At 54.7% G+C, this 23,349-nt stretch overlaps 1 protein-coding gene across 8 annotated transcripts in view; it reads right to left on the bottom strand.

Annotated features, from left to right (window-relative positions):
- COL13A1 (collagen type XIII alpha 1 chain) overlaps positions 1-14,299 on the bottom strand; it is a 78,906-nt gene extending 64,607 nt beyond the window's left edge. For 7 of the 8 annotated variants that reach the window (XM_059397620.1, XM_059397621.1, XM_059397622.1 and 4 more), the window contains exons 1-5: positions 14,274-14,299; positions 11,492-11,527; positions 9,037-9,063; positions 6,667-6,717; positions 69-104 (exon numbers count right to left, since the gene is read on the bottom strand). In XM_059397620.1, coding sequence (XP_059253603.1) covers positions 69-104; positions 6,667-6,717; positions 9,037-9,063; positions 11,492-11,506 — 129 coding nt within the window. In that variant the 5' untranslated portion in view covers positions 11,507-11,527; positions 14,274-14,299. The remainder of the gene's footprint in view (positions 1-68; positions 105-6,666; positions 6,718-9,036; positions 9,064-11,491; positions 11,528-14,273) is intronic. The other variant, XM_059397617.1, reaches the window with a different exon arrangement.
- Positions 14,300-23,349: the final 9,050 nt, after the last annotated feature.

Genomic DNA, 23,349 nt, shown 5'->3' with positions numbered 1-23,349 from the left:
ATGAAGTTTAACCCAGCCAGGCCCAGGGGTCACCGGGGACACAGCCCATCTCAGCCCTCCCTACTTACCGGAAATCCAGGGAAACCTCGAGTGCCCGGCTGACCCTGGAAAGAGCAGAAGAGTGAGGATGGGCCCAGGAAGTTAGACTGAGTCCCCTTTGCTCCCAGAGTGCCTGCGGGTTCCCTCCCACTCTTCTGGGGTCCTCCGGGGGGAGATCCTCCCCACAGTGAGCTGTCTACCAGGGAGGCTGGAGAAAGATGGAAAGGAATACCAGAGGAAGCCTTCCCCAGGGTATGGGGAAAAGGAGGGGTCCAGCCTCCTTCAGGTCTCCCTGGGAAGCAGAGCTGAGAGCTCCTCAGGGCCTCCATGCCCTGAACCCCGACATGTGAACAGGGAGCTGGAGGGCACGGACCGGCCCACCATACCCTGAACACCCCAGCTGTGATCTTCTGAGTCCATTTTATTTACACAGTCATTGCCCCGGGCCATGTACATGAGGGTGGTTTGGATAGCAGAAGCCAACCTTCAGAAGGGGTGTTTTTAGGCCACATGGGTCAGACTGCTCGTTTTTCTCTCGCCCTGGCCAGCAGACCCCACCACCTGCTGTTGGGCAATCTCGGGGCCCCCCGGTCATTGTGTCCATTCAGGCCCATTCTCCTGTAGGTGCAGGGTGCCACGCAGGTAGGCGTTTGGGCTGGAGACTAGAAGCCACCGGTCATAGCCCAGGACAGGAATGCCCAGAGACCTCTGCTCAGGGGACACAGCTCAGTGGGAAAGGGACCCTGCCATCAGGGTGGAAGCGTCGGTCAAGTGGGGAGTGAGCCGCGTCCTACAGGGTCGGGATGCGCTTGTGGCAGGCGGCCCAAGGGCAGGAGGGAGGAGATACTGCTCACATGTCAGAGGGCCCCAGGCTTCGCTCCTGTCAAGGGTGAGTGATGCTAAGAATAGCACTAAGGAGAAAACCCGGAAACCCTGCGCTGTGGCCTCTGGAACCTCACAGTGTAAACTTTCAACTACTCTGCATGCCGAGAGGCCCGAGGAAAAAGGTCAGGAGGAGAGGATTCCAGAAACATCTTCAAGTTCCACTCGGGAAGATGTTTACACGGTAAGGATAATCACATGGTTTGCTAATTACAGAGCCTGCCCGGGAGCAGGCTCCATCTCCCCAACTCAGAGCCAAATCCGGGGCTAACCAAGGCTTTTTCGGGACCTTGGGAAAAATGTTGTCATTGACCAAATGGAAACCGGGGCTCTACTTTATGGAGATGCTGGGCTGGGTAAGGCACCCGGGGAGGCCTGGAACTGGATTTTAATCTACATCTCTTCAATTACACGCTGAAGCTGGACCTCTCTCGCAGTGTTTACAGGCGGGTCATTTATCGGTGAACTGCCCGCTTGTGTTCCTGTCAATTTCCCCTCACTTGTTTGTTTCCCATTGACCCAAGGGCAGCTCTTCGTCAAGGACGCTAACTCTTTGAGACCACGTGCATCGCCAATATTCCTTCCAACCCGGCATTTGTCTTTTTCAAGCTGTATTTCCCGCCCGACGGAAGTTTTGCATTTGGGCGGACAAACTTATCAATCTTTCTCTATGGCCATGTTTCTAGGGGACCTCCCCAGTGCGGACTTCATAAATGTCTGCTCACGCTTTGTCCTTGTATTTTAGTTTCGTGTTTTACTTATAAAACATTTTTTTTTTTTCTTTTGTCAGAGAGAGTGAGCACAGGCAGACAGAGTAGCAGGCAGAGGCAGAAGCAGGCTTCCTGCTGAGCAAGGAGCCCAATGTGGGACTCGATCCCAGGGCCCTAGGATCATGACCTGAGTCAAAGGCAGCCGCTTAACCAACTGAACCACCCAGGCATCCCATCGTGTTTTACTTCTAAGTATTTTATCCATTTGGTATTTATTCTGGTATAACAAGTGAGGTACAGATTCATCTTTTTTTTTTTTTTTTTCTTTCGCTTTACCTTTTAGTAAATGACTTGTCCCCTAGCCCAGCATCATCTCCTAAACAATCTATTTTCCTCTTCCTACTGTGAAATGAAACTTTTACCAGGGACTAACTTCCCAGATGCATTTGGCTGTATTTCTGGCCTCCCCATTTTGTTCTATTTAACTGCTCTGTTTTTATAATACACTGGATATCTAGTAGAACAACCAGTCCTCTCCTGCCCTATTCCCCTTACTCTTTTTTTCAGAATTTTCCTAACATCCTTATGAAAGTTTACTTTTTTCTCCCCAAACGAAATGAACATTATTCTGTTGGACTCCCAACCCCCATAAAAATTTCACTGGAATTAGGATCGTATTAAAATTATGGATTATAAATTTATTTGTAAATTAGTAATGGATTAATACTATGTCCTTCCATGTAAGAACAAGGGACACAAACTTTACATTTCTTTCCAAATCTCTTCCCTTAATTCAAGGCCAGGGAGGAGAGGGAGCCACGTGGATCCCTGCTTTTTGGAAGTGAACCCCAATGCCTACTCCTACTTGCGATTTGTGTGGGGTAAATCCACATAGGCAGACAGAAGCTTAAGTCTCCCTTTCCTTCTTTCTGACCTCTGAAAGAGGGTCAGTCCTGTATCTGCCCAGAGCAGGCCTCCCACTCCACGTCAAGGCTGACTATCTTTCAAACAAAACCCCGTGCTGGTCAGTATTTAATTGTTGGCTGAGGTGACAGGGAGTGGAAGAGAAGAGCCCTGCTTTGTACAGCATTTGCTAATCTCTGTGGTGTAAATATACCTCCCACCATGGCTGATTTTAAGCTATCAACGTGATGCCACTGAGCACAGAGTTGGGAGGGGGTGTGTGTGATCTGCTCTTACGAACCCGGTGAGCCAGCTCCAGCTCTGACCTCCAGCAACAAACGGGGTGGAGGGGCAACATCTCCCTTTGGACGTGACAAGGACATCTCAAGTTCATCACTCACTTTCTGGTTAAACTCATCTTCCCCAGCAAAATCCTCTCCCCTATCTGGAGAATGCTACCACCGTCCACTTGGTTACTCAAGTCAGAAACGTGGAGTCACCTTGAACTCCTTCTTTCTCAATCCTCACTTCTGTCGTTAGTGAATCAGCCAATTCCACCTCCAAAAGGTGCCACCAGCCCAGCCCTTGATTATTGCAAACGTCTCCCAGCCAGCCCCCCACCTGCAGCTGCTTCTAAACACGTTCCATGCCGGAGCAGGGAGGGACAGGACATCTTTTCAGACTGCACATCTGATCACGTCCATCCTCAGCTGAACACTGCAAGGCTCTCCGCGGCCCTCAGGATAGAGTCCCGACTCCTGAAGACCCTGTCCTGGTCTTTCTCCACCAGGCCCTGCTCCCCTCGCTAGCCTGCCCTTGCTCTACTATGCAAAGCACTTTCCCTGTTTCCTGGCAGTTTATAAGAACCTGTCTTCCCTGGGGGGTGGGGATGGGGGGCTCCTCCCCAGCCTCATAACCTGGGAACCTCTGTTCTTCCCTGATCACCATTTACTTAATCCTCCCTTTCCTGGAAGCCTTCTCTGTCTGCCCCCACCCTAAGGCAGGTGCCTCCGCCACGTGGGCACTGCTCCCTAGCCATCATGGCTGAGCACGGTCTGTACCCTAATCAAGATGGGCTTCCTGGTCTCTCTGCGCAGGGACAAGCAGGGTGGGTCAGATTTTCACTGTCTACTCAGCACCTAGCCTCCAGTTGGTGCCTAATAAATATTATTATCAGTGGGTGTATGGATCCAGCCTGGGGTATCTCCTTGTGAGTGAGGGCTGAGAGTTCCTCAGAGCCCTGAGAGCTCCCTCCTGGCCCCTGAAGACAAGCTGAGGGGCTCAGGGAGGGAGTGGGCTCCCCTTGAGATGGGGAGGGTATCTCCTAGCCTGGCAGATGACCTGCTCGGTGTCCGCTGGGCCAGCCAGAGTCCCGGCCTCCCCCTCGCTGTAATGGGGCACCCCATTCCAGCATCTTGCTCATTGGAATGTAAACCGTCCTTTTCCAAAGTTCCCAGCTGGCTCCCCCTTGGGTCCGACTATTTAGGAAGAAGCTCCAAGAGAGGAGGCAGGTGGCCCTTGAGGGTGACAAGGCTGGTTCTTATTAGGAGCATTTATTCTGAGCCCTTTCTAGCTGAGTGGAAAGCCACACGTTCCCCATAATCCTCGGCCCTACAGAGGGCTTGCCTACTTGGCGTCTCCCCTTTATGATGAACGTTCCCTTTGTCTTCCCCTGCCCCCTTGCTCTCACCAGCTCTGGATGGCTTCCCGGGAGGAGCTGACGTGCTTGCTCTGGTCTCCAGTGAGGACTCAGAAAGGTCCAGTCATCTGGGTGTGGGCACCCACACAGGTGAAAGGGGAAGGGGGCGGGCATGGTTAAGCCTCCTGGTACTATACCTCCTGGTACCTACCACCAAGGCTGCACCCACACGGAGAACCGTTTCTTCTCCTGAAGGTAAATATCCCTTTAAAAGAGTAGAGCTTGAAACATGGAAGAAAGGGTTGCCTCGAGAGCGGCAGGAAGCAAAGCTGGCCCAGCCCAGGGTCTAGCCCTGAGCTGCTGAGCTGTCTCAGGTGCGTTGTGAAACTCTGTCTCCTTCTCTGGGAGATGGGCTGGCAGGCCTGCCCCACCACCTTGTCGGGAGGACTGACAGAGGCCTGGGCATAGGCGGGATCTCGGCATAGGCGGGCTCTCTCAGCACAGGCCCTAGGACAGGGTAGGTGCCCAGGGGATGGAATTTATCTGTGTTACCTGAAGAGAAGCTACTTTTCGCCACTAGAGGCAAATCCTGGGCAGGGTACGGTTCCTCATCACGTGCACTGATCTAGAAGCCAGGGGATCTGAAGCAGACCCCTGCCCCCGAGCGTGTTCTCAGAAGGGGGGCCTTTTCAACAACGTTTCTGTAACTCGTTGGCGTGACACTGCCAAAAGGGTGTCGGAGGACTGGAGTGACTGACCCAGGGGGATCTGAGATGAGACTGGGAGGCAGGCCGGGGTGCTGGCCAAGGGGTAGGGCCCGTATTCTGTTACTCTTCGGTCCACCTCACAGGCCTGCCCTGGCTTGGTCCCGGCCACCAGAACCTGGGGACTGGCTTTCTCGGTGACCTTCTCACCTCCTAGGGGCCCCCGGGCTGAGTGCCACCTTTGGCAGGAGCTGCTGGGCCCAGGGCGTGCGCGTGGCAGCTCCTCTGATGCACACGGAAGCTTACAGCCCATCCGAGCAATGGCCACATGAGCCCAGAGGCCCGGATGATGCCGGTTACCCCAAAGCCTGCCCATGTGTCATAGCAGGGAGCCCCGAGGCCCAGGCTGAGCACCTTAATCCCCAGGTGGCCACCCTCAAGGGAGTGACCCTGGGCTAGCTCCTCGGCCTCTCTGCGCCCAGATTTTCTCAGGTGATAACAGTACCTACCGGTGGGCTTCTTGGGAGAATCGGGTAAGTTACAGTGTGCAGCCGTCTTGGGATGCTGCCTGCCACAAATTCTATGCCAAGGGTCAGTCCTTGAACATCATCGCTGGGGTCCAAGCCAGAGGGAATCTTGCCCAGGAAGCCAGGTCTCTGCAGCCCAGGACCTTTCCAACTCTGCCTCCAGCCTCGGCCCCTGCCCAGTCTGCCAGCCCTGCTTCCTAGCTCTGCCCTTTGGCTCCCCTCTCTGACCTGCCCCCCACCTCCCAGCAGCCCTGGTTGGCCAAGCCTCCTGTGGACAGGATTTAGCAATCTGCTCTCCGACCCCGCTCCCTAGACCATGGGTAGGAGATGCTCTGGCTTGCCACCGGCTCCCTCTGGTGAAGGCAGGGGAAGGGGCAGGCTAGGCTCCACGCCTCCGCTGGGTTAGCCTCAGACTCCCAGAGGCTAGCCCTCTGCTTCCCTCACCCTCTCACTGTGCAGGCAGGACAGGAAAAGTGCACAGTGGAGCATGGAGATGGTGGCCTGATCTATGGGGGAAGCCCTGGGTGCCAAGCGTCTTGGGTTCGATTCCTGTCCCAGCCTCTATGTGTGGGCCCCTGGCCCCTCGCTGGGCCTGTTTTGCCTTCTGAGGGGGTTGTGCTAGACCATTGCTGAGGGTTTTTTTACCCTGACATTCGGTGATTGCCCAGATGCCCTGTGCTTTGGGCTTTCCTTCCCACAGTCACAGTGTCTTCCCACATCATCACCGTGTCCCCCTTTGGTCCCTGAGGAAACATGTCAGAGGGGAAGCCTCCGATGTCCCTGAGCCCCCGGCCAGTGGGTAGAAGCGAGTAAGAACCAGGACTCAGCAGGTTGCACAGAAAGGGGCCTTTCAGGATGAGTGGTGGGTGAGGCCTCTGCTGAGACCAGGAGTGGGCATTTGGGGCAGTGGATCTGAACACTGGGTATCTGCTGGGCGTCTGCTCCACGGGCTTCTGAAAACAAGGCTCATCCCCCTAGAAAGCTGGAGCAGCCGTCTGGGGAGCAGTGAGCATTTTCTCCACTGCCTGTAAGCAACAGGGTCACCTCGCAGCTGTGGCTTCCTGGCCAAAGGGTGGCCCTTGCGAGCCCTCCCGAGAGGTTGTAATTTAGGTATATTTAGGCAGGCCTGGCCTGGTTGACCACATCACAGGCGGTGGCCAGCAGGCCCAGAGGCAGAGCTGGGACTCGTTCCCCCTCCACCCAAACCCTTGTCATTCCCTGGCCCAGCACCCCCACCCTGAAGAAGAGCAAAAGCCACTTACTGGGGGGCCTCGGGGGCCGATGATGGACACGCCGGCATCTCCTGGGGCCCCCTGTGGGAGAGAGAGAGGGGAGAGGGAGAGGGACAGGGGCCCGGAGTGGGCGTTGGGCAAAGGAGGAGGGAAAGAAAGGAGCTGGCAGGTGGGGAAGGGGAGCGGGGTGGGATGGGGTGCCCAGCCAGGGGCCAGGAAGTCAGAGGGGGCCAGGAGGGGGGAGGTGTGGAGGGAGGTGGAGGACCAGAGGAGACACAGGGGCAAACGGAGCATCCAGGAGGGAGAGAGAAGGGCAGCGGGAGGCCGGAGGAAGAGGGAGGAGAGGTGAGTGGTAGCATGAGATGTGGGACAGAAGACAGAGGGCAGGTAGGACCCCGGCAGAAGAGGGAAGAAGGGATTCAGCACAGGGATGAGCAAAGGCAGCACGGGAGGCAGCACGGGGAGGGGAAGGGCACACAGCTCAGCTATGCAGCTCAGACCCCAGAGGCCTCCCCCAGGCCCTGCCCCCCCCCCTCCTTCCCAATTGCCCAGCCCCACCCTAGCCTCAGAGCCCCTGAAGCCTTTGTCCGCACCCCAGCCCCCGGATGCCCATTGTGGCGCCCGCCCCTGCAACAGGTGAGCGTGGCTGCCCCATGGGTGGTGTTGCTGATAACAGAGGTGGGGATAAGTCCACGCTTGCTGTGTGGGTCCCACGGCCCTGAGCCCGCAGATGGAAGTGGCCTCGGACCTCCTAGTCCTGATGTGACACAGAGAGCCAGAATTTTCAGCCCCAAGAGGATGGAACACCCGTGTGTGTGAGTGCGCGCATGTGCGCACGCGTGTGCACACACGCACATGCATGGGAGCTGGGGGCAGGGAGGGTGACAGAAAGATGAAGGTATAGGGGATGCAGAGCGGGGCAGAGATGATGCCCGGGCAGAAGGATCCAGGCTGTGCCCTGCTGCAGGGACGGCCGGCTGCTTCTCCACACCAGGAACCCCCCCTTCCTGGCAGAGGAAATGCCCGGGGCCTCCCTCCCAGGCCCTGCTCTGGCAGACAAGTCACAGAACCTCTCCCAGTCCACATCCGTCCTCTGTTCTGCTACCTTTCCAAGCAAAGGACCTAAATGCATTCGTGACTGTCATGCCTCACGCCCAGGTGAGCAGTGAGCTCAGATCCTAACTGTTCAGACCGCGGCAAGGATACAGTAATTGTTACACAAGGCAGAGTAGTGTCATGTTAGGAGCCAGAACCCCGGGTTTGAAGCCTGGCTCTGCTCCCTCCCAGCTTTTCACCTTGGGCTGCTTAACTTCCTTCTGCCTTGGTTTCTTATCTGTAATGCAGGCGAGAGGGAGAATAGTACCTGTCTCCTGGGACCGGTGTGAAAGTTTCATGAGATAATGTTGTAAAGTGCTTAAAAGAACGCCTGAGGCATGAAGGGGCTGGAAGTGTTTGCAATTGTCCCTACGTCTCTACACTCTCTACACCATTGACCATGGTCCTCATCTTTCTCCCGGCAGCGTGGAGCCCCAGGAGGGGACCCTGTGACGCTGGGGCTCATCTCCAGCTCTGTCACTTGCTGCTGTGTGACCTTGGGTCTGTGAAGCTGCCTCTCTGTGCTCTCATGTGAATGAGAATATTAAAGCCTCCTTGGAAGGGCTGTGTCCGGGTTAGCTGGGAGAACAGAGGCAAAATACCTCTGCACTTGGAGGTTTGCGCTTAGTGCATCGTAGCTGCTAGTGTTTTGCTGCCATTGTCATTATTTTGGAGACGGACAGACTCTCGAAAACACACACTGCAAGGGACAGACAAAGAAGTACTGAGCTGGGCATCAAGAGGTCTGGCTTCCCACCCCTGCTTGTCATTATTGTTGTGGGACCTTCAGCAAGCCCCATCCCTACTCTGGGCCTCAGTTTCCTTCTCTGTAAAGTGAACTGGTTAGATGTGTTGCTCCCTGATCCCTCAGGATCCACCAGGGCTAATGTTCCAGAACGGTCCCTTGGGCTTCTGGCTTCGGAGGGGGCTCTGCTCTATGCCCCTGGGAGACTCTCTGGGGTAGCACGAAGAGAATCTCTATGTCTGAGGGCACCAGCCGTGGGCTGGGGAAGGACTAGAGCCAGCTGCCCCAAACAGCCGTCGAGATCCCCTCGCCTTGGGGAAGGGGGACGGTGAGGCCACAGTTAGCCTTGGCGTGTGGGGAGACCCACGCCGGAGGGAAGCTGGGTCCTTAGCTGGGAGTCAGGGGCCTGGATGCCGGGCTGGGAGAGCCCGTGAGGGCAGAGGGCTAGGGCCTGCATGCTGGGGAGAGGGGGACTGAGATGGGGGCCTCTGGAAGCCCCCCCCAGGGGTCCAAGGGGAAGAGACTGGGGCGGAAGGATGGAGGACAAAGTGAGGACTCACCTTCTCGCCTGGTTGGCCCTTTACTCCCTGGGGCAGCGGCATGCAACACAGGGTGGAGGAGAGAGAGGGGAGAGAAAAGAGAAGGGGTAAGAGAGAGGCACACGCAGGAATCTGTGTTAAAGGCACAACGACCAAACAAAAGGAATCGCTGCAAAGTAAGAAACAAAACAAAACATCGATGCTGACACATGACAAGTCTGGCGTCCGACAGGCACAGTGCATGGATCGCTTCTGCCTCACCCCCGGGGCCTGGCCCCAGCCAGTCGTTCCAGATGGCAGAGAGAAACAGTGGCAGGAGACTTGTCTCTGTGTGTGTGTGTGTGTGTGAGAGAGAGAGAGAGAGAGAGAGAGACAGAGAGAGAGAGAGAGAGAGACTGACCTATCCAGGTCAGAAAGTCACCCTGAGAAGCCATGAGAAGCCACGTCCCCTGCTGATGGGGTCACTTGAGGAGGCAGTGGTTTGGGGGGAGTGGGCATGAGGGGGACCTTGCCCAAGGACTGTGTTGTGACATGGAGTTTAGTTGGTTTGAAGGTCCTAATGGGCACCAAGCATACAATTTTGCCAAACTACACGTGCAAGAAGCCATCAGGGCTGGCCAGGCAAGATGTCGGGAGAGGGAATAAAGGAATACAGAAGACAGATGGCAGGACACAGACATCTGGGAGGAGGGAGGATGGGTCTGGGATGCAGAGGAAACTGGGCAGTCGCTAAGAACCCCTGTAACCATAGTGAGGAGCGGAGAGACAGCTCCGATCTACCCTAACCCACTGAAGCGCCTGGCTGTGCTGGGGGGAACCACAGGCGCAAATCAGGCACTTCACACCCCCAGCCCCCTCTCCTTATCAGGTGGCTCAGGCCAGGACTCCTACTGGGTAGCCAAATGGGTCCATTGTCACATGGAAACCCCCAAGTGGTTGGAAAACAGCCTCCTGTGGCCTTCCCCCTTGCCCCTACCCCTGAGGCTCAGAACTCAGGTGGGCGCTTCCTGGGGACACAGGTCCACAAGGGCCCAAGAAGGAGGGCAGGAGCGGGGAGGGCTGGCTGCAGAACTCAGAGTGTAGGGTCCTGAAGCCCACCTGTTGGGAGCCAGGATCTCGGCATCGGACAGTTGGCTTGGGTTCAAGTCCCAACTCCACCCCCCACAATGTAGGTAAACTGAGTCTCAATGTGCTCCTGAAGGGCTCCGGCAGAGAACTGGCCTGCCTCAGGCCCACGCATGGCATGAGAGAACTGAAGCAGAGGGACAGGGTCAGGCAGGACCCTGGACAAGACTCTTTACACCTGAGCCTCAGTTTTCTCATCTGAACAATGGGGGCGGAGATTGTGCCTGCCTCAGGCATCTCTTGGGACCAAATGAGCCGACGCAAGTGGGGCTCTCGACACAAGGCCCAGTGCAGAGTGAGCACTCTTGGGCGTTAGCTGTGATTTGGAGGCTTTTCCTCCAAGCACCAGCTCACAGCAGGCAAGCAAACTCCCGCAAGGATGCCAGACCCAGGCCTAAGGCCGACCCGTGAGGAGGCGAGGTCATGAGGCAAGGTATGTGAGTGGCACAGAAGGATGGCATGGGGGCATGGGAAGGGAGTCGGGTGCGGGAGTGCCTGAGGGAGCCAGGGTGGAGGTTGAGGCTGGTGGGGAGGTGAGGGTAGATGGGAAGCGTAGCTTGGGCACATCCTAGACTCGCTCGGGACTGGTGAGGCTGGCGTGTGGCCACCACCCACCTGGGCTGCCCCCAGTGCCGGAGCTGCCCTTTCTAGCCCCTTGGAGGTTAGCAGCCACCGGGGACAAACCTGGCGCTAGGACCCCGAGGCCTATGGTCAGCCTTCCCATTTCTGAGCTCTACCCTCCCTGTAGAACATTCCTGCTTCCCTTTCTTCATCTTGAGTTTTCAGTAGAAAACATTCAGTGGCTCACTCCCAGCCACCTGGGGAGGACTTGGGGGCACCATCTGGGAGCCAGCCCTGTCCCCACCAGCTTCTCTTCTCTGTCCAAGGGAAGGCGCCTCTGGAAGGCGGCCCCGCTGCGGCTTCCGTAGGGCAACTTGAGGCTACATTTCTTACCATCTGGTGCTGCTCCTGCTGGGGGGGTTAGTGGCAGAGCAGCTGGAAATCCAAGGGTGAGCTGCCAGCCTGGGGATGGGGTGGGGGGCAGAGTCAGGGGGGAGTCCTGCTGATGTCAGGAGGGGCTTGGGCTTGGGTGATCGACAAAGAACTTTATCAGTACTACTGCCTGCGTTTTTCCTCTGCTGTGGCAGCTATCTGGAGAGTGAAGTCATACAGCAGGAGCCAAAGGATGGGGAAAAAAATTTCTCCCCTTCTTTCCTCCTGCCCCTCTCTGAAGCTGACTTGGGTGGGGGAAGACAGAGGTCTGACCCCCTCCTTGGGGCCGGGGAGGTTGCTATGGATCGGAAGACAGGCCGGCACGAAGAAGCAAGCGGAGAGAAATGCGCCAACTCACCACACGTCCAGGCATCCCAATGGCACCTTTGTCCCCCTGATGAAGGAGGCAGAAACAGTTAGATGTGGCTGGAGACAGGCCAGCATGTGAAGGACCCCATGGGCTAGCTGTGCACTCAAGACCTGCTTTGCATGAGCACTTAAGATGATGCCTGCTCAGTCCCTAAGGACAGTTAGGCAAGCAGCCACCCCTATCACCGTCCACACTCAGAACAGTGCTGTGGAAAGTGCACTAACGTAGGAGTCTGGTCCCCAGCCTGAACCTCCGTTTACCTATGTGTTTCCTGATTCGTCCAAGGCCCTTTCTCTTTTACACTTCTGCTGTCACAGTTGAGTCTGGCTATGGGCAGGATGTGCTATATCTTTGTCCCGCTCAACTCCAAGGCACAGAGCAGAATGAGTGGTTGACCCATGTGACAGGGGAGTGGTCTATTTGGCCAGAGCTGAGGAGCAGGGCCGTGTCCCCAGGCCCTCTGTCCGAGAAGGCTGCGACAGAGTCCTTCTCCCTGCCCTCCTCTCGGCCACCCCGGCACCGACCAGAAGGGCAGTGAGCCACGTGGATAGAGCCACACCCCAAGTTTCAGCTGCTTGGAGGGATGTACTTTGTTTCATAGCCAGGAGTTACCTCTTCTCACTCTGGAAATCTGCTTAGTAAGTTTTGTTCCTCTCCCTTTTGGTAGAAAACATTTTTTTGCAATCATAAGTGTGCAGACATCATAAAAGCTGGGGTGGGGCGTGGGGTTTGCTAGGAGTCTAGAAGGACATAAAGTAATGGGGGCCCCAAATCAGACGGTGTCTGTCACGGCTTCCTGGGCAGGAGAGAGCTGGGCTTGTCAGTTCCCCTGAAGGGTGTGGGCGCTTCTGGGCAATTCTGCGTCTGCTGACCCCCCCAACTGAGACAACACACCTTGAGGGACAGTTTAGCATCTCAGCATGTATGTGGGTATACCCGAGAACAGCAAGCACTCTGAAATTAGGGTCTTAGGCACACAGGTGTGTGGTGTCTCTAGTAGATCGTTTACCCTTCGCCCAAGAGTGGCGGGGGAGCAGCGTTGGTGAGAAGACTGGTTCTCCTTCTGTACCTCCCTGAGCACCTGTGTCTCTCTCAAGGGGCTGCTGGGAGGATGGCAGGCGATGGTGCCCCTGGAAGGCCTTCTCTCAGGGCTTGGCACCTGGGCCATGTTGCATAATCGAGGTCTACATGCCATGAGCCCAGCCTAGCTGTGGGCAAGTGAAATGTGCAAGCGTGTTTGTACTTCATCCTTTTTGCATTTCACAAGGGGCCGGCAGCAGCAGGTCTTTTTGTGGGTCCCTCCGAGGTTCCCCCATGTGGAAGCACAAGTGGCTGTCCGCCCTTCCTGCTGAGGACACCAGGCCTGCCGCGCGCTGGCTGTGACTCCCCCTCGGCCCACTCACTCTGGAGCTTTTGAATGATATTGCAGGATGTGCGTTTTGCTTTCTGTCCATCTCTTTTTAAAAAACTAATGGTCTTTGCAGTCCTGGCCATAAAATGCTCTGGTTAGGGACAGGCATGGAAGGGCCAGAGACTGGGAACTCTGCGCGGCAGCCCCGGCTCAGTGAATTGCCCCCAAATGCTTTTTAAAGGTGGACGTTGTCAGAAAAAACAAAGTCTGCCCACGTTCTCCCCAGTCATCTGATCTTTCCCCTCCTTGGATTTCATGGGACCGAACCGCCCGTCTTCCTTTGCTCCGGGGCTTGGTGCTTACTGGAAGAGTTTCCAATTTCAAAGCTAAACACCCTCCCACATGCATTTCATTAAGAAAGTCACTGTTGGACATGAATTCTAGAAGCTGCTAGATTAGTCAAGGGGTCACAGTGTGATTCATGTCGAAAAGAAGAGGAACTGGGATGCATAGAAGGATCTGGAAGCCGATGGATGCGGCCCTCGGCGCAGGGAGGGCAGCTCGCCTCTGCCCTCGTGCTGCCTACTGCATCTCGCCTGACTCCCCAAGCCATCCCAGAGACGGTGGTATCCAGCACTCAAGGCATCTATGCCCTAGGCTACATCCCACAGAGCCATGTCTCTGAAGACTTAAAAGACTTCTCAAACATCAAGCATGGACTGCAGGAAACAGAGGTATGAAATTTATGTGACAACATGGCCCCCACAGGTCTCATCGGAAGCTTGGACAGTGGGACGAGGTATTCTACCTCTGAGTCTCAGTATCCTCATCTATAAAATGGGTATGAGTTTTAATGGCCATTTCACTGAGTTGTCGAACAAATCAAAAACATGAAGAGTGAGGGGCAGAGTGCCTAGCCTGGACGAGGGTCAGTAAGGGTTGGCTGTCAGTATTACTTCTACTTTGAATCCAAAATCCCCACAGTTACTTGGCTCAGCCTGTCTAGCATTCAGAAATGGTAACCGGGGGGGGGGGGGGGGGGACAAAGTTTTTGAGTCTCCTTCTACTGGAGGTCATAGGACAAAAGAGGGGAAGTGGTCTTAAGCTATGCCTGTATGCAGGAGAATAGCCATTAAGGCCAGTGGGCTGCCTCCCCTTACAGCCCCCATTAGAGAGCCTTCAGTCTAGAGGTCAAGTCCATCCAGACTCAGAAGGGCCCGCATGTGGTCATCCACCTGCCAGGGACCCCGGGAGGGCTACCCAGGAGCTTCACCCTTGGCTGTAGGTTAGAGGTGCTGGAGAGAGCCCTCTCACCCAGACACACTTGAAGGAAAGCAGCCACCAAGCCTAGCCAGCCCTTTGGTGTGAGGAGAGCAGAAGAGAGAGATACAAAGGAAGGAAGAAATGAAAGCTACTTACCGGGATGCCAGGTCTTCCAGTGGGACCCTGAAATAAAGGGAGGAAAGAGCGGGGTTTATGAAGGTCAAGGTAGTAAGACTTGAGCATTCCACATTGCCCAATCAGCTGTGTGGCCTGAAGTCCCTTGTGCTCTAGAAGCCTCTGTTATTTTATGAACAAAATGAAGGCAGGACCTTGATCACTAAGCTTCCTTTCAGTTTTAGCATTCATTCATTCATTCATTCAGAAAAGCAGTTAATGGGGGTCTCCTCCATTCCCTTGCACCCCAGGGAAGGTGCAAGCAAAAGAAAGACAAGAATGTCCCCTCTCGTGTCTCTGCCCCTCATGATTCAAGGATCATTAAGGCTGTGGGGCTTACTGACGCCTCTTCTCTTTAAGCCTTTCTGTCTTGGCCAGGGTGGTATCCTACCACTCTTTCCTGGACCCCTGTGGCTCTAGAAATCTGTCTTCCCTGGCCGTGCAGTGCCTTTCAGCCCTTCCCCCATTACTCTAGTTCTCCTGCCCAGCCCAACCCTGGGCACAGACTAAACGCTCCATGTAATGGATCTGAAATCCCATTGGAAAGAAGAAGACCTTCCACAAAATGTGTCTCAGAGCTAATAATCATTACCGGACCAACATGCAGAGCGGGTGACTCAGGAACCAAGCAAATCCCAAGAGACTCGGGGCTTTTTCGTTCCAGCACTCAATTTCCAGATGGATCTGCTACAAGAGGGTGGCCACAAAATGGCTGGCATACAGCAAGTGCTAAATAAATGCTAGCTATTATGGTTACTGGAGAAGAGCCTTGGCAGGAGGCGTGTGCAGCTGGCCTTGGTTTCTCCCTGCGGAGATTTTGCTACCAGATGTGGTTTCTCTCCTTCCAGATATCCTGCTCTTCCTGCGAAGCCAAGGCAGGACCAAGCATGGGCCCCGGGGTGCTCCCTGGAAGGTAAGTCCATGTGCTGTTGGGCTGCTCAGGCAGACCCAGGAAGCACCAGGAATAAGTCACCCACTCTGGCCCTTGTTCCTGAGGGCATCCCGGAGGAGGTGGTGCAGTGCTTCACCCACAGAGAACTGAGGTCAGGCCCTGCCAGGGAGTCCTTGGAGGTTGCTGGGGAATGGCTCTTACGGGCACAGGACACGTCCCCATCTCTTCACTCTGCTTGATTTTGCCCCCACGGCACTAAAACGTAACCTCCCAAGGCAGGGATTTTTTCTGCATTGTTCATGAGTGTGTCTCCGGTGCCTGCAGAGTGCTGAGCTCTTGGTCGGTTCTTTGTTCCTATTTGTGAATGAATGAACTTGAGAGCAGATGCTCTGGATCTGGGAAGTCAGCCTCCTTTTCTGGTAGGCCCCCGGGGAAGACAGCTCAGACACCAAAGAGACTCTTTAACCCAGAGCTTTAGCACTGAGCCAGTACCCACTTCCTGCCACTTTTACGCTGCCTGATCCTGATGCCACCAGGGAGTGGTCGAGACGTGGGCCAGCCACCTCCTTCACATCCCAGGGAAGGGAACGGGCCTACTGAGGGTTTCCAACCCCACGCAGTGGGTCTACCCTGAATAGGGACCGAAGGGACAGGTTACTACTGCTCCTGTGCACCCACCACCTACTCGTCCTACCTCATCTGTACATGGGAGGGACTTCTCTCAGGTGTCAGTATCAGGAACATCTGTGTTTCACTCAAGTGCCAAGGATGCTCCTAATTTCCTACAGCCTGACTTGAACAACTCTGCTTTCCTCTTTGCTCTGGCCACCAGGGAGCTCGGAGCCCGGTTAGTGGTTTGTTTTGCATAAGATGTTGTCATGTCATCAGCTCTGAATCCCTTTGCTTTTCTGCCTCTGCTCTCCACCCTCCTCCATTGTTTCCATATCTCATTTGTAAATCGCCCAGAGTATTTTTTTTAGAATAAGGTGGGTAGAAATAGATGAAATAATAAATGAATTAATAAAAACCTGCAGAATAATCATTCCCTCCTTAAAATTAAAAGGCTTACCAGAATCTTTGTGGATCATCTAGGATTTAAATGAGTTAGCATATTGTAACTGGAAATACGTTCTAACACACACTTGTGTGTATATATGTAAATATACATATATACATGCATATATATTCCTCACAACTCCTAGAAGAGGCAAACACTATAACTCACCCCATTTTACAGATGAGGAAACTGAGGCACAGAAAGGGAAAGCAACTTGCCCTAGGTGACATAGGGCCTAGCTCGAAGTGGCAGAACCAGGATTTGGACGCAGGCAGTCTGGCTGCACAGCCCATGCTTGCAATCACTATGCAAACACAACAGTGCCTGACACTTTGTAAGTGCTAGCTAGGATTTCAGCAAGGACCACCTTCAGCCAGGGTGGCAGCTGGAGATCATATATTTCCCTGTATTCCTCCAGGGAAAGAGACCTCCCTACTTCCCACTACCCTCTGTTTCAGCCTCACAGCTCCCACTAAGAAGTTCTCTGAAATCTATAGCAGGCGTGGCCTGCAGATGTCAGCTCCAATGTGCCGACTCCAACGGACTGGGAGCGACTGAGCAAAGCATTATGTTAAGAAGCCTCCTGATTCATTAGCAATGTGTGCCATGGGCACGAGGTGGTGCACCGGGAGGTGGTGCCTATGATTTTTCTACTGTCTAAATGATTCCTGTAGCTACTTAAATCCATCCTCCTTGGTTGTGTTCTCTAGGCAGTGGCCATCCTGTGTCCTTGGGGACCTGGGTCTTCCAACTGGAGTACAGAGTTACGCCAGGAGGGGTTCTCCCAAGAGACACTCAGAGGGTGGTGACAGGAACTGCCACCAGCTGCCATCTCTCTATTCCTCAACAGCTGCCTCCTCAACAGCATTCTTCCTTCCCTCCAACAGCATGATATGAAGCAGATAGAACAGGGCTAGGAGGTGACCCCCACCCTGGCCAGCTTCCCATTTCCTCCATGTGGCTTCAACCAGGATAGGGTGAAGGTGCAGGTCACACCCAAAGGCTGTGTCCGGAAGCTACCTCGGCTCCTGCCCCTTGCTCCCAGTTCAGGTGGGGGCCAGGCAGACAGGGACTGAGGGATGCCCATATCCTTCCCCACTGCATAGCCCCTAGGGCCAGCAGCACCTTCTCTGGCCGGAAGCTGTCTGGAGGTGAGGCTTGCTGATGCTAGCCTCAGATGTAGCTCAGAAAGCTACATTCCTGGCAAGGCAGGGACTCCAAGCTGACCTGATGCTGGCAGGTTGGCCCCAGCCTGGTTGCAGGGGTGGAGGTGGGGTGCCGGGGGGGGTGGGGTATTCTGGGGGAGCTTCTAGGAGTGGGGAACTGAGGACTCTTTTGGGCTTTGTCAAGAAAGAAGGGGAAAAGCGGCCCATTTCCAGCAGGTGGTCTGTTGAAATTTCCTATGGCAGAGTTTATTTTGGAAGATTGATGACAGGAATTGAGATCTGACATCTACAACACGCCATGATGAATCACGCCCCGGCTTGCGGGGACTGACACAATTTTCCTCTCTCCGTAAGCCGGCAGTCAGAGAGCTGGGCAGGATGGGCGGTGTGGGCTCAGCGTGCCTTTTCAGGACCAGACGGGATAGTAAATAATGGTCTGACAGCAAACAGGGCTGGCTGTTCTCAAAGGACAGAGGGAGAGAGGACCGACCGTGCACGGGTGGCTCTGAGCAAGGCCAGGAAACTTGACAAAGATCTGGGGTGGGGTCTCCTCCCTTTCAGCTCCAATCCCCAGCTCCCCCAGAAACCTCTGGGCCTTTTGTTGGGGTATCAAATGCAGTCCTCAAAGAAGACGTGCTCCTATTCTCTGGATCTATTACTTCAGGGAGACAGTCTCCTTGGGCTCTTCTCAGGTTCTCTGGAAGCAACTGGGCTCCTGGCCCCGCCCTGGGCCTTAGGGTGACGCCAGGGGACCCGCAGTGATCTGTGCTGTCTCGCACTGTCTGCCCACTGAAACTGATCTGTCCCATCAAAATACCACCACCACCGACAACGACCACCTGCTAACCACCTAAGTTGGCCAGAAGGGAGCGGCCCACACACAAGGCAGCGTGCACAGCAGGTCCTAGGAAGCAGTCCACGCAGAGCCACGCGCTGACCTGTTTCCTGAAAGACCAGGAGACCTCTCAGGACCAGGGCTGAGTACAGATTATCTTTCTTCTTTCTCATACCTAGAGCTTCTTTGAGTCCAATTGCTTCCTCTGGGGACCAAGGAGCGGCCTAACAATGGGGCAAGCCTGCCTTTCAGATTGAAATTGGGACCAGCTGGGCCTGGGGGCAGCCATTGTCTGGCCCTGGAGAGGTGCAGCGGTGGTGGTTAAAAGGCCAAATGGAGGCCTCCATCCCCGTCAGCATTCGGAGGGATCCCGCACACTCCTGTGCATACGGACAGTACAGGGGCTCCCCTGGAAGACGGTGGGCCCAGCTGTCAGTCCCCCCTCCCAGGGCCCGGTTACCAGCAGGGAGCGAGGCCTTTGAGATGTGCAAGCCTGGAATGTGGCCGGAGTTACTTACAGGAGGTCCTGAAAGAGACAGAGAAAATGCCAGGGTCAGTGTCACACTGGGAGGACAGGCAGAGCCGCCTCAGAAGCAGCGTCCAAAAAGCCTTTGGCTGGGGGTTTCCATCTGGTCTGCGACGTTTGTATTTTCCTGGCCCGCCTTCCCCAATATAATCTCTCCCCCTCTATTTCATCTCCATATTTTCATTATTGGATGAGAAATCCAGAGGTCTGGGCCCCAGCCGGGCCCTAACTTCCCATCCCAGAAGATGGGCTCCTTGGGGCCTGCCTCAACCCCGGGGACACAGTTGCTTTGCAGAACACAGGGCCCTGGAAACCGAGGCGACATTGCAAAACATCGAGGGTGTGACAGAACCTCAGGAGACGAGGGTTACGAGCTTGCTTGCTGTCCTCTCCATGCTTCCGTCAAGTGCCCGGAGAACGAGCAGGAAGCAAGCAGCTCGGGAGAACATTCCTCACTGGCTTCCCCGCCTCATGTCTATCTGGCCTGTCCTGGTTTCTGTTAAACCGTGAGTCGGGCGTTTCTCCCCTCCTGGGTCTGCTGCCCACACCCTCCTCCTCCCTGGCCTCCTGTGCCCAGTGGTCCCCTCCCTCTGTGCCTCTCTCTTTCTTCTCTCCTGCTTCTGTCCACCCTGCCCCCATCCCCCGTCCCCTGGAAGCCTTCAGCATTAGCCCCATCTCATTGACCCTGACAGCCAAGAATCACAAATTCCTGTGTTCCAGGAAGGGGGCAGGAGGATGGGTGCGGAGGGAAGGGGGAGAAGGAGCCGCTGCCGGACGGTGAACTGAAGGCATTTCGGCACCAACGTGAGTCATGAAACCCCCAGGGCCAGTGGGATTCCCAGCTGGGCCTGCCTGGTGTGTCTGCCGGGGAGGGGGGGGGCCCTAGGGACCTGGCTACGTTAACACAGCTGCTACTCCTGTTGTTTCTTTCATGCTCCGCCAAGAAAGGCTCCTTCTGTTCCCCCCCTCGCATTCCCCAAGCCGGCCTCCTTCTCTCTGCCTCCATCTGCCTGCTTCTCCTGTCCGGCCAGGAGGAAACAGCCTCTTTCATGCTGGCCTCTGTCAAGCTGTCACGTTAAGGGGGAACAAAATGTTTTAAATTACAAAAATAATAAGTCAAGAGGAGTAGTGACTGGGTGGGGAGGCCCCGGGGCAGCTCGGCATGGTTGCCGAACAGCCAGAGGGAGGGGGATGGCGGGAAGAGGGGAGCATCTGGGACCTATTAGATGGAGGGGCAAGGCGGTGTCACCCAGAATCCGAAAATATTCCCTGAGTGCAGCTTGCCGGAGGGACCAGTCCGACCAGAAAGTCCGGACCTCCTGGCTAAGGGAAGCGATCTCGTGGGAAGCAGGCTGGTGCCAAAGTTCAGTGCGCGGCGCATTTGGGATGGTTGAGCCACATGGAGAGCAGGCGTCCTGCACCGTCCGCGCCTGCTGGGACCCCAGCTGCCAGGACCGCAGGCTCTGGAGGAATCTCTGGTGACAGAGCCTTGCTTCGGCAATGCTGTTAGCCCCCACTGCTGTGTGTGTGTATGCTGGAAGCAGCCAGGCCGCTGACCCGGGACTCTGGTACTTAGCCGGCTCCCAAGAGAGCTCTTTGTTGGGTCCACCCCAGAGTGGGCAGAACAGAACTTCTACTGGAGATTTCAAGGGTTTTTCTATCATCCATGGTCCTTATTAGATGCTCGGCATGATTCGATGTGTTTCGCATTTGGGGAAAGGTTCTGTTATATACCCACTTTGTAGATGAAGACACCAAGGCACAGAAAATCTGAGCTATGGTCCCTAGGCCCTTCACTACAGTGCCTCTCTCCACATCTACCCCCAAGCTGCTCACAGATCTGCCCCCTCTCCACACTTCTTCCTCGCCTGCATGCCCAGTTTTTCAACCTGTCTTCTCTCTCTAGATCCTTCCATCTCTTGGTTATAATTTGGCTGTGTCAGTCTCTTCCAGGCCACCACACCCCCTACCCAGACTTTAAGTGTTCCCCTGGAAAATCGTCAGGCCCTTGGAAAACCTAACTGCTGTCCTGTCCCCTCTCCAGCACTGGACATCACCTAATGCTGTTCCCATTACCTATGCTTCCCCATTAGAAGCATACCTATTCCATGCCCAGCAGCTGGAAGGTGGCTTGTGAAGTCCACGAGGGCCTTGAAGTTACAGCTGGGTCTCCTGTGTGGCCACTTGGCCATCCTCAGTAACGTGGCCACTGACTGACCTATCCCACAACCAGACACCGAAGGATAGGAGCACAACAAGGCAATACCAAGTCCTGATTGTACGGAGAGTGACAAAGCCTGGAGAGTGACATACAGTCACTCTGTAGGTGGGCATAGGGACGGGAGCAGAACCCAGGGCTCCTGATTGGTCTTCCTAGCTCTGGGTCTTCCTACCAAGCTCTGGGTCTTCCTACCAAGCCCACACCCATACTGCCATAGCCAGAGGGAGGAGGCTTGGGGGTAGGTGTGGAGAGAGGCACTGTAGTGAAGGGCCTAGGGACCGTAGCTCAGATTTTCTGTGCCTTGGTGTCTTCATCTACAAAGTGGGTATATAACAGAACCTTTCCCCAAATGCGAAACACATCGAATCATGCCGAGCATCTAATAAGGACCATGGATGATAGAAAAACCCTTGAAATCTCCAGTAGAAGTTCTGTTCTGCCCACTCTGGGGTGGACCCAGGACTCCACCCCTGGGCCTGACCAACTGTGGCAGTGCCTTGGGGATGAGCAGAGCATCTGCAGTGAGGCCCCCAGGGCAGGGTCCACAGAAGAGGTTCTGCCGGATATCTGTCACCTACTACCTCAGTGAGGATGCCACTATCCTCTTCAGGGTCTGGCTGACCTCCTTCAGGTAAACAGCAACATTCCTCTTGAATGGATATGTAGGAATGGGCTTCTAAGAAGAATCCTGAGGTAGTGTTCTGGGATGTGCCTTTCTTCAACCATTTTTTGTATGTTCATTTATTCATTCATTCATTCATTCAACAAACATTTGACGATTGCCTGCCATGTGTCATTCACTGTGCTGGACTGTGGCTATGTGGAGAGGGATAAGGCACAATCGTTGCCCTTCGAGGAGGCAAAACTTTATTATTTAAGCACCTAATACCTACCAGGCCCCAGGCTAAGCTCTAGTGATACAGAGATAAATAATTCATCTCCTCCCCTTGGTAAGGCAGTAGTCTCCTACTTAGAAAGCTGGAGACATTCCAGAGAAGAGAACTGAAATGAACAAAAGGGTTTAGGGAGACAGGTTTGCCGCAGGAGGACGTATCCATTCAATCAACAACATTTACTGAGTGCCTACTATGTGCCATGCATCCTGCTGAGCACAGTCCTTAGAATACACACTTAATGCTTACAACAGCTATGTGAGGCAGCCACTGACATCCTCACGACATACACGAGGAACCTGAGGCTTAGAGGCTAAGCGACCAGCCTAAGGTGATCTCCTTGTCTTAAGTGGTGCTGTCTGGCTTTTATGTGTGTGTGTGTGTGTGTGTGTGTGTGTGGTTTTTTTTTAGGCTGAATTTCCACACAGCACAGCCTGGACTTGAACCGGGTCTCTCTTACCGAGAAGCCTGTGCTCTTGAGCTAGAGGTCATGAAAGTCATGAGGGATGGGAGGGGAGGCCTGGCCTTCAACCTCATATGCTTCTAATGGGGACAGGTAAGGATCTTCCCCCTCCTCTGAGGGTTTGGCTCTGCCCTGACCCTGGATCCTCTCCTGGTCCTGGAGGGGGAAGCAGAGAGCCACAGGGTGTGCCCAGGTTCCACGTCATATGAGCCAAGATTTGACCCTTCTTGATAGCAGGTCTCCTGGCAGCTGGGGTCCTAGCCTCAACCCACGCCTCCTGCTGCCTGTTGCCAGCCACCCGCAGCTGACCACCTGCCCTTGCCTCTGCCACGTGCCGACCCACCCATTCTGCCAGGACAAATACTTTGCTTCCAGGCTCTCCTTGGAGCTGGGGAGACCAACAGTGCTGGTCACTGTGTCTGCTGGAGCCGGGTTTCTCAAGCGGAGGCAATTTTGCACTCCAGGGGATAGTTCGTTGGCAATCTTTAGAAAACTTCTTGATTATTACAACAGGGAGGCTTCTTCCAGTTTCCGGTAGGTAGAGATCAGGGACGCTGCTGAATGTCCCAAGAAGCACAGGCAGCTTCTTACAAAAAAAATGAGATGACCCCAAATGTTCACCCTGATGAGGGTGAGAAACCCTGCCCCAGACTAATAGGACCAGTCCTTCCTGGGAGTTCCCTGTGCGCCTACAGTCCTGGGTCCCTACATTGAAGCCCCAGTCTTCACTCAACCTTGTAGTTCGCCAGCTTTGGGGATCCCATTCTTCTATAGGTTGGCCTGTTCTACCTCCACTCAAGTCCTTGTTAGGAAAAATAATAATTCTTATATTGAGCATTTATTCTGTGCCTGGCATGATGCAAAGAACTTTAGGTATTTTATGTCACTCCATCCACCCAACAACCCAGTGAAGTAGCTTTATTATTATTATTATTCATTATTATTATTCCCATTCTACGGATAAAAATGCTATGGCCCAGGAAGAGTTTAAGACATATGTTCACA

Source organism: Mustela nigripes, chromosome 4 (genome assembly GCF_022355385.1).
Source record: "Mustela nigripes isolate SB6536 chromosome 4, MUSNIG.SB6536, whole genome shotgun sequence".
Lineage (NCBI taxonomy): Eukaryota > Metazoa > Chordata > Mammalia > Carnivora > Mustelidae > Mustela > Mustela nigripes.
This window is presented reverse-complemented; position numbering and strand designations above follow the sequence as displayed.